General features: G+C 38.8%; 1 protein-coding gene across 1 annotated transcript; it reads right to left on the reverse strand.

The window, feature by feature from the left end:
- Positions 1-215: 215 nt before the first annotated feature.
- On the reverse strand, positions 216-968 carry LOC114822965 (L10-interacting MYB domain-containing protein-like). The gene is made up of 2 exons (XM_029098209.1): positions 792-968; positions 216-716 (listed from the first exon to the last, which is right to left on the reverse strand). The coding sequence occupies exons 1-2, from the start codon at positions 966-968 to the stop codon at positions 216-218; spliced, it is 678 nt and encodes a 225-aa protein (XP_028954042.1).
- Positions 969-11701: the final 10733 nt, after the last annotated feature.

Genomic DNA, 11701 nt, shown 5'->3' on the forward strand with positions numbered 1-11701 from the left:
GGTAAACTTTTTTGTAATAGTGCTTTTGAAAAAAAAAGCAGTATTATAGTGTTTGGTAAACTTTTATGTAAAACAGTTGTGACGGTGTAAAATGACCAAAATTGTCTTAATGCAAAGTCCTAATTCATAGTTATAGCTTCTTATTGTTCTTTGTTGAACATATATTTCAACCAAGTCCGCTGGACTTCAGGAACTTGGATCGTGGTAAACACCTCTCACTTATCTGCAGAACAAAATAAACACGTAGCCAACAACCATAACTCGCTAGGTGGCTCACAGCCAGGCAATTGTGCAACAATCGCTAATACTTCCGGAATACTACTACCTATATGCAACGACCTCATCAATGAGTCTGTAGAACTCCTAGTTTCATAAGCTTCAACAAGACGGTCAATTTGACCACAAAGTTTTGCAGCACCTCCAATTTTTTTCCCTTTCTTATCAACCTTCTTCTTTCGCAATTCTCCTTGGTTAGCCGCTCTTTTTTTTCCCTTCCTACTAGCTTGCCTTAGATCCTGCATAGTCTCAGTTTCTTCCTCATCATCTGAATCAATTTGTCCTATAGCTTCCTCTCTTGACTCTGGTGGTAGTACTCCAGATGAAGGTGCCCATGCATGTTCACCGGTAGCAACTGTACTTAAGAACATACTATCTAACTTGTCCTCCATTTGAGGACTAATGCCTTTTTTTTGCAATTCTCCATATTCTTTGTTTATCTACAAGTAAGAAAGAATATGGTTAATACATATTGCATGATATCATAATACATATTAAAAGATAAATACACAAACCAGAATTTTATTATTCCACCACTCCCTAGAGGCATCAACGGTACCCTTGCTCGAATTCCACCCTAGGCCAATTTCTTTACCCACTAGCTCTTTCCACAACTTCCACTCATTTTTAAGTGCATCCCACTTATTTTTCAGTTGCTTTCTTTCAGTTAGCTCTAATATTTGCATATCCATCTTTGTCAAAGTGAGTGCCCGGACGATGTCCGGCCTCAAGCTCCTTGATGCAAACATCACAAAATATAGATATATTGTGGGCATTCCATGTAGCTGAAGGATTTGATGAAGATGCCCCCTTCTTTGCCATCGATACCAACTACTGATTTGTATATATATACCGTCAAGGAAAAATCACATGCTCTTGATCAAACCTTCCTACTTCCAAGAGGAGATGGAGATTTACGAAAGAAAATTCCAGTGGTACATGACTCCACTCAAGACCCCCTTGTCCTACAGCTCCTTGAGGAAGTAAACAAGTTGAAGGCCAATCGCCAGGGCGAGATACCTGACAGGAACCAACCCAGGCCTGGCCCTTTCACAAGAAGGATCCTAGACACCCCCTTCAAGCGAAGACAAAACAAATGAAGGGAAAATATGAGATTTATGTGGGATTTCTAGTGACTAGCATGCATATACAATTCAAAATTTATATACGAAAGCAATGGAAGCATATTATCACATAATATCAAAGCTATAGTCATGCAAATCCCCTTCAAGATGCATAGGTTTATATAAGATGCATCAAAACATTTTAGTGAAGAACAAAGTGTAGGTTTAGTTTTATACCTCTTGATCTAGACTTTAGACCAAGGATGGACCACCTCCAAGCCCTTTGTTCCTTGAACTCCTTGAGCCTAGCCTCCCTCCTTGCCTCCTCCACTTTGTTAGAATGAGTGCTCCTTGGTTCTCCTTTAGTCTCCAAAGTAGAAGACCTCTAAAGATCCACACCCACTAGTGTAGTGAGATGGATGGAGGAATAACCAAAAGGGAGAGAAGATGATTAGCTAAAACTCCTTATGGTGGCCGGCCTTGTGTGGTTTTAGAGAGAGAGATGTTTTCTTCCTTTTGTGAAAAACAACACACAAAAACCCTAATGAATTTTTCACTATAAAGTTCCTTTTATAATACAAAGAAACAAGTCAACAACTTGACTTCCTCACTCTCTCCCTTTCCCTTTATTTGGCCGGCCCCCTTTAGTGTTGTTTGGGCTTTGGGCTTTTATTATTTCAAGTCATCATATGCTTAAATAAAAGCCCAATGGGTTTGGGCTTAATGGGCCCATATTAACCCGAACTTTTCTTTAAGCCCAAAACGATCTTTATCGCTTTTATGATTTCTTTAGACTTTCTAATTAATCACAACACTTAATTAATCCAATTAATTATTTCCATCATCCATTAGTTACTCACTACAAGAGTGTATCAGTGTACAATCATTTTAGGTTCTAATTAGTAAGGCAGTGAGGTGATTGGCACCAATCCAATTGATTATATTTAATCCAATCACTTAGTGAATTAAAACTTACTTTTAATTCACCTTCTTCTTTCACGACTACATTTAATCATCTAGAAGAACTCACAAGCCATGAGTGACATCTAACCATATATCATGACTACCCAAGCTAATGTAGAATTTGTTCGGAGAACCTATTCAGTTGGAATTACAATGTAATTCGATCATTCTCTAATACAATACTCTTAATCACATTATTAGGGTATGGATATATTATGTCAAACCCCTAATGTGATTATTCCATGTTATATGATTCAATTGAGTCGTATAGGAACGCTTTCCTTTATTACCCTCGATACTTCGGTCGAAGATTCCCGAATCATATCTTAGAGTATTCTTCCTCTCATAACGAGGATTAGAGATCCCTTGTTGTGCATTTACTTGCCTCCATGGCTAAGTGGCTTAACCCCAACTATGCCGTGGACACCCGCGAATGGAGTGACTTTGAAATAATCAAAGATCAAGGACCTAACCACAAGACAACTACGATGCCTCAGGTCAAAGGACTACTTACATTACTCTAACCATTAGAGTTACTTGCTTGACATGTGAGTAAGCCTCCATGCAAGTACTCTCGTTCAATTGTGTTCAGTGAACTCATTCCTTTAATGAGCACCTACATACCTGTCTTAGTGTCACTACACGAATGGGATGAGACTTTCCATCCTTCCAATTGAAGGGGACATAGTATGTATTGGTCTTTGCATTGTCAATGTCCCTCTGACAATCATATGACCAGGAACCTTTTTGGACATGATGGTTATGTGAAGAAGGTATCTGTAGTCTAATATCATTAGATTACTTCTTCCATCGATCCATTGTCCATGGATTCATTATTTAGGACATATATCGTTTATAGAGATAGTCCTAAATAGTATCTTTGCCATTTGATGTATAAGAGTCATCTATACATCCATTTATTGTCCTGAAAGGTTTCTTCCAAAGATTGACTTTCAGGGCATATTTTCAACAACAAAAGCTTGGTTTACAACACTATACTGGAAGAGAGGACCCAATTGAACATCTTAACCTTTTTGAGTCCACCATGGCATATCGGATGCACACCAACGAAGAGCGATATCTTCTCTTCCCCTCCACCTTCTCTGGCGGAGCTCTAAACTGGTATTACCGTCTTCCACCTGAGACAATAGACTCATTTGAGGAATTGAGGAAACTGTTTGTCTCTTAACACATCTTCCAGACCAATCACTTGCATTCTGCAGATGACTTGTACACTATTCGACAGAAGCCGGACAAGTCACTACAAGAGTATGCTAGTTGCTTCAGCCATGAGTTTCCTCGCTGCGCTGAGGGAGATGACAAGACCGCCTTCAAGGCCTTCACAGCAGGCCTACGTGATTGTTTTTTCAAATACTTGATCAATGCCAACACTTAGAAGACTTACTCTGAGGTGATGGCATAGGCTTACAACCACGCCTCAGCCAAAGCAAGGACATACCAAAGGAACCCCCATATGGTTAAACCCTATCAACAAATGGGAATTGGAAATCAAGTTTTACCAAGTGAGGAGATATTGGCCATTCAAACACCCATTGCATCATCTCCTGCCTTACTAACTACTCACTAAGTCACCAAACGTATCTGTCTCTTGGTAAGAGGAAGGATTTTTACTCTCAGGAAGCCCATTACAACAAGAGGGACAAAAGTTCATATTAAGACAACCAGGGGTGAACGTACCGTCGACTATTATGACTATGGGGCCAAGCCTCACTGTTTCAAAGTGGAGGACTAGGTACTGAAGGAAATGCTATTATAAGAAGGCATACACATTACAACTGTTTTGATTCTCAACCGTTTAAGATCCTTTGTCACACAAGCCATTCAGTAAATATTTAAAGAATAGGGAATTCAGACAACTTCTTCTGAGTCTTTTGCATTCCTAGGACTGGAACACTTGGTCTAAGCTGACCTACCCTTATACTTCAACTCAGAGCTTCAACATGCGTACTTTGACACAAAGTATGTGATACTAAGTGTTACAACCAACATAGTTCACATATCAAAAGCATGGATCCCTTAGGATAGCAAAACATTCATAAGCATCACTCATATCAAACAACATAAACATTATACATTCCAACACATTCATACATAAACATCATACATTCCAACACATTCATACATAAACATCATACATTCCAACACATCCATACATAAGCCAACTGTGATTCGAATGGGTTCAACATACTTTGTGTCTTCGACACTTGCTACAATGTGCCTCGACACCTTGCCCTTATTCTCACCAACCAGGTGATGAAATGTGCCTCGACACCTTGCTATAATATCATTTGGCAACTTGCCACTCAGGCCAACAACCAGGTGAAGAAGGAACTCATCTTCATGCATGAAATGTACAACCCGTACTCTAATATCATTTGCCACTTGCCACTTATGCCACCAACCAGGTAAAGAACGAACTCATCTTCGTGCCACCAACCAGGTGATGAAATGTACAACCCGTACTCTTCTTCATTCCACTAACCAGGTGATGAAATGTACAACCTGTACTCTTCTTCATGCCACCAACCAGGTGATGAAATGTACAACCAGTACTCTAATATCATTTGGCAACTTGCCATTCATGCCACTAACCAGGTGAAGAAGGAACTCATCTTCATGCCACCAACTAGGTGATGAAATGTACAACCCGTACTCTACTTCATGCCACCAACCAGGTGATGAAATGTACAACCCGTACTCTAATATCATTTAGCAACTTTCCATTCATGCCACCAACCAGGTGAAGAAAGAACTCATCCTCATGCCATCAACCAGGTGATGAAATGTGATGAAAGGTGATGAAAGAACTCACCTTCGTACCACCAACCAAGTGATGAAAGCAACTCACCATTCATTCCACCTACCAGAAGGACGAGTGGTACAACCTGTACATGTGAACTACTAGCATTCACAAATAATAAAAAAACCCTCAAGCTTGACAACTTAACTAGGGGAGCACTGATGCCCAACAAGAGTTATAGTCACCAACAAATCCTATTGTAAGCCAACAACAACTTCAGTGCACAGCATATGAAGAACAAGCTATTTAGCCCTCTTGCATTTGCTTCAGACATCTCCCCTCTGTAACAATGCAAACACTACAACTCGTAGAAAGCTTCACATTCTTGATCAAGACAATAAGTTGAAACGAAGCAAAACCAATTTATGGTGCCAACAAGAGCTTCATGAATGGAGGGCAACCACAATTCTCAAAAGCTTCACACACTCCTGATCAAGACAATGTGAAGCAAAACCAATTTATGGTGCCAACAAAAACTTCATCAAAGGAGTTCAACCACAATTCTCAAAAGCTTCACACACTCTTGATCAAGACAGTGTGAAGCAAAACCAATTTATGGTGCCAACTAGAGCTTCATCAACGGAGGGAAACCGCAATTCTCAAAAGCTTCACACACTCTTGATCAAGACAATGTGAAGCAAAACCAATTTATGGTGCCAACAAGAGCTTCATCAATGGAGGGCAACCACAATTCTCAAAAGCCTCACACACTCTTGATCAAGACAGTGTGAAGCAAAACCAATTTATGGTGCCAACAAAAGCTTCATCAATGGAGGGCAACTACAATTCTCAATTCTTCGAGGCAAATTCAAGACTGTTCGAAGCAAATTCAAGACTGTTCAAAGCAAATTCAATTTGTATGCTTCATCTAAACCTTCGACTACTACAAGGTGTGACTTGCATCATAATCTCTTGCTCGACAGTGTGGAAGCAAAATTTGTTTATGTTGTCTCTCCCACATTTTCAAATTTTTAGTTTCCAAAAAAAAAAAAAAAAAAAAAAAAGGGGAAATTCAACAAACCTTCATCAATGGAGGACAACTACAAATTCTCAAAAGCTTCACACTATCTAGATCAAGATAGTGTGAACCAAAATCAATTCATGGTACCCAACAAAGCTTCACCACAAAAGCTTCACCAACAAAAGCTTCATCAATGGAGGACAACTACAAATTCTTAAAAGCTTCACACTATGTTGATCAAGATAGTGTGAAGAAAAATCAATTTGTGGTACCCAACAAAGCTTCACCACAAAAGCTACATCAATGGAGGACAACGATAAATTCTCAAAAGCTTCACACTATCTTGATCAAGATAGTGTGAAGCAAAATCAATTCATGGTACCCAACAAAGCTTCACCACAAAAGCTTCACCAACAAAAGCTTCATCAATGGAGGACAACTACAAATTCTCAAAAGCTTCACACTATGTTGATCAAGATAGTGTGAAGAAAAATCAATTTGTGGTACCCAACAAAAGCTTCACCCATAAAAGCTTCATCCATAAAAGCTTCACCCACAACAAAAGCTTCACCCACAAAAGCTTCACCCACCCCAAAAGCTTCACCCACAAAAGCTTCACCCACCACAAAAGCTTCACCCACCACAAAAGCTTCACCGACAAAAGCTTCACCCATAAAAGCTTCACCAACAAAAGCTTCACCCACAAAAGCTTCACCCACCACAAAAGCTTCACCCATAAAAGCTTCCCCCACCACAAAAGCTTCACCTATAATGCTTCAACATAAAAGCTTCACCTTTAAAAGCTTCACACTATCTTGATCAAGATAGTGTGAAGCAAAATCAATTCATGGTACCCAACAAAGCTTCAACATCAAAGCTTCACCAACAAAGCTTCACCTATAAAGCTTAAATATATATATATATATATATATATATATATATTCAGAAATTCAAAAATTTAGAAATTCGAAAATTCAAAGGCCTCCTCTTCTTTGGGCCTAACAACTTTCATAACAAATATATATGAAGGAGGAGTTTTGGGCTTCCACTTAGAAAGGAAAGTGGTTAAGTTTTGTTACTTTGGAAACTTGGCTACTAGCAAGACATCTCCTTCGTCAACTCCCTCAACCGGAGAATTGGGGGACTCCTACCATATACTACTTTACCTTGATAACCGGAAGTCTTACAAGAAGTTTTCCTGACTCGGGAAATTAAGCAAGAACTACCTCAACCTACATGCTTCACTCACAATGCTTCAACATACAAGCTTCAACAAAAGGAAAAATTCAAAGAACTTAGAGAAGAAGGCATTGGTGTATTTAACACAATACGTTGAAATGCAGCAAAGCTTGTTTATTGATATCTCTGATAAGTTACAAATATGTACATATACATGAATCAAAATAAACAAACAAGTGGGAGACTTCACAAAGGTTGCTCAAGAGAAGTCTCAGCAGTCGGCAGATCCCCAGAAAGAGCAGGCACTAGAGGGTGATCATTCGGAGCCTCAATACTAGGCAGAACCCTAGAAGGAAGAGGTACCGAAGGTTGATCATTTGGAGCTTCAGTACGTGGCACAACCCCAGAAGACGAAGGCAATAAATACCTTTGGAACAAACCCACAAACCTTTGATGATCAAGTAAAATCTGACCATCAGATTCCTGCAGCTGGTCGAGCTTCCTCTTCATGTTTGTAGCTTAGTCCTGTGCGAGCTTGTGCAACTGTTTATTCTAATGCTTGAGCCCTCAGATCTCCTATTTGAGACTTATCACTTCTGTCGCCAATGATTCAACTTGGCGGGTTCGAGCAAATAGGCGTTGGGCCATATTAAACATAGAACCTGCACACTGAACACTGAGAGCCAGAGAATCCTTAACAGCCAACTCATCAGACTATTTAGAAAGTAGTCTGTTATCTTTGGGAGTGAGAAGGTTCCTGGCCACCACCGCAGCGGTCATATCATTCTTCATCATAGAGTCCCTAACGGTAAGATGACCAGTAGGGGATAAGAAGGATGGGCGCCATATGTTGTCTTGAGAAGGCATGGCTGCCTCTTCACCAAAGTTCAAGTCAAAATGACAGTCAGATGGGCCAGACATTCTCAGAAATGATGAAGGAAAAATGAGGTGCAATAAATCTCTGAAGTATGGGGAAAATTCCTATAAGCAATAACTCTATGAATGTACTTCTTGCACACAACTGGTGCCTTTATAAAAAAAAAGGGCAACAAGGCCGTTGGTTAAAAAATCGAAGAGGCACCACTCTCCGAATTCTGAAGAGGCACCACTTTCCACATGCAACATCAACTCCTCGGGTACCACATATAACTTTGCCAAAGATCTCTGACAAAGTTTAGATACATAAATTTTGAAGGCCCAGCTACCCTACTATTACCCACAAGGGTCAAGGAACAGCACCACTGCTTGATAACTAGAAAGTCCCAATGTGTATCAACCTCCGTGCTCCGTGGCAAGGCAAACTGGCAAAAATGCCCAACCTTTACTCACATTCGAGAAAACACTCCCAACAAGATTGCTTGCTCAAAAATCGAAGAGGCACCGCTCTCCGAATCTCGAGAGCCAGACTCCCAACAGGATTACGTGCTCAAAAATCGAAGAGGCACCGCCTTTCGAATCTCGAGAGCTAGACTCTCAACAAGATTACTTTCTCAAAAATCGAAGAGACACTGCTCTCCGAATCTCAAGAGTCAGACTCACAAATGGATTGCTTTCTCAAAAATAAAGAGGCACCGTTCTCTGAATCTCGAGAGCCAGATCCCTAACAGGATTGCTTGTTCGAAAACCGAAGAGGCACCGCTCTCCGAACTTCGAAAGCCAGATTTCCTTGGATAAAGATTGTCTGCAATCTTCACACGCAAAGATCACAAAATATAGATATATTGTGGGCATTCTATGTAGCTGAACGATTTGATGAAATGCCCCCTTCTTTGCCATCGATACCAACTACTTATTTGTATATATACATATATACATCCATACATATATATATATATATATATTAAAACAAGAACAAATGATATTGTGATATAACCAAGAAATAACCAAAAAATGATCCACATACAACTACAAAATCCAACATCAATTCACAGAACAATAGCAAGAACAACAACATTTAACCAGATAATTCAATTCATCATCAGTTGCAAGGGAACTCAAATATATGCCTAATGGGAAGTTCTCCTTGGGTTGTGCTTATTAGTTTGTGGTTAATTACTTTTGGGGTTAGAATGTGAAATAGAGGTTTAAGATTTTAGGATGATTTCACAAGAGACAAGGAAAATGTTTTCAACTATAGGGTAGGAACATAGAGGAAAGCAGAGGGTGGCACCAACCTAAGCAAGCATTGGGAGACACCACTACCACTAATGTACACAAGAGTGGAGTTTATCAAAATACATCTTACTCTCTTCGTCCCAAGAAGAATATGAGGGGAAAAAGGCATTCCAAGTAAACAATAATAATGCCCAAGTAGACAATAATAATGCATTCACACTAGACTATTCAATCTGCATTTCATTCATAAACCTCGACTGCACTTGTTTGAACTGTAAAAGCCAAGAAACCACTGACATTGTTAAATATTTTGAGAAAATTATATCATTTTGTGCCTTGACTTTTTTTTTTTGGTACCCAGAAATCCCCAAATCTACTTCACCTAGTTGGACTAAAAAAAGGGCCTCCACCAAGCCCTACAACCTTTTGCGACATGACTTTTCAAAATGGGAAAATGGTTTCATGTAATGGAAGGTAGGAAATTATAAAGAATAAGGAAACATTGCACATTTTTTTTAACAACAAAATTTCAATGTTTTCTCAGTTTTGCAAAGACATATTACTATCCTCGGAATTTTGAAACAACTAACGCCATGAAGGGAAAGATGTTGTTGATGCACAAAATCAGTGAGCACTTTGGTACAACAGAGAGTGTTTAAGTTTTTGACCTTCGCTAGTTGTTCCGGTCGCTAGTGTGGATAAGTATGTAAATGGATAGAGACAGGGATGCAAATACAAGATGTACGTGGTTCACCCAGATTGGCTATGTCCACGGAGTAGAGGAGTTCTCATTAATTGTGAAAGGGTTTACACAAGTACATAGGTTCAAGCTCTCCTTTAGTGAGTACAAGTGAATGATTTAGTACAAATGACATTAGGAAATATTGTGAGAGAATGATCTCTATTTATAAAAGAGAGTTTCTAGTTTCATTCTGACATTCACACATGTCGTGTTATGATTGGCTTCTGATGTTGACACGTGTCGCGCTATGATTAGCTTATGATGTCGACACGTGTTGCGCTGTGATTGGCCTCCTGGTTGGAGGGAAACTCTTCTGGGTCCTTGACAGTATAACTGATGTGAAAATTACTTGACACACAAATTAAACCCTCTTTTTGACAGTTGTAGTATAGATGTAAGTAGGGTATCGTTCTAGGCCGGGGATTAGGAGGGATTGCTAATCTATTCTAAATTAATTTAAAAATATTAAATAAGACTCAAGGACACAAAACTAGGCTAAAAACTCTAATAACTCGAAACACACTTAAAATGACTCAAAATAATGAAAACAATTAAATTAAACACTAGGAACTGAAATGGACGGAAATTAAATTAAAAGACTAACAATAAAGAAAACTAACTAAATAATATAATTTAATAATGGATGGGTGTTTGGTTTTGATGAAAAGTAAATTAAACTTAATTAAATTACAGAATTGACGAAAACATAAAATTAAGGTAAAATGATAAATGACAGACTAGCTAGAGGGTTTTTCTCTACACATGACACATATGCAACCTAAATTGATTTTCAGTTGTTCTTTCAATAAATTGTGAATTTCAATACTCCAGATTAACCGTGAACAGCACTTTTTTTAACCCTTAGTTTTTCCACAAGTTATTGGGTTGGATGATTGCATACGACAACCCAAAACATTCCCTACAAGTTCCCTACATGAATTGCATAATAGAGATACAAGCAAGAATCATTAAGTTCTATGAAAAACATAAGCATTGACGAGACACTCGTTACTATGATTTGCATGAAACTTATGCCAAGAATTTACTTAACGTGATTGTGACTAGCAACCTTCACTACTTGTGAATATAAGTTCATAACGATTAGGTGAAATTCACTTATATTCTAGCATCAAATTCATGCATGTAAATTAAGTATGCATCCTTAATCGACATACAAAAATAAGTTATCTATCAAGCAGTTAAGCAAATTAAATCACAACTCAGAAATCACAACTGAAGGTAATCAATTCATATTACAAATATATTCATGGCTTTGAATTAACCTCTAGCCAAAATAAGTTTATTTACACATTATTAATACAGAAATAAAATAGAAGTTTGGAAAGATTAAACCGAAAGTAAAACATAAGTTGGAAAGATTTAACCGAGAGAGAAAATTGAAGCCTTCTGCTCTCTGTTCCCGCCTTCTGCTACTCCACTGGACTCTCTGCACGTGTTGGTTCAAAGCTGCAAGGACAGCTTAGCTCTCCTCTCTCCCCGCCAGTCTCTGCGTCTCTCCCTTCTCTCCTCGCTGACCTTTCTTTTTTATATTTTCTTTTTCTCCTTCTGCCGCAAGGCAG

This window comes from Malus domestica, chromosome 13 (genome assembly GCF_042453785.1).
Source record: "Malus domestica chromosome 13, GDT2T_hap1".
NCBI classification, from domain to species: Eukaryota; Viridiplantae; Streptophyta; class Magnoliopsida; order Rosales; family Rosaceae; genus Malus; species Malus domestica.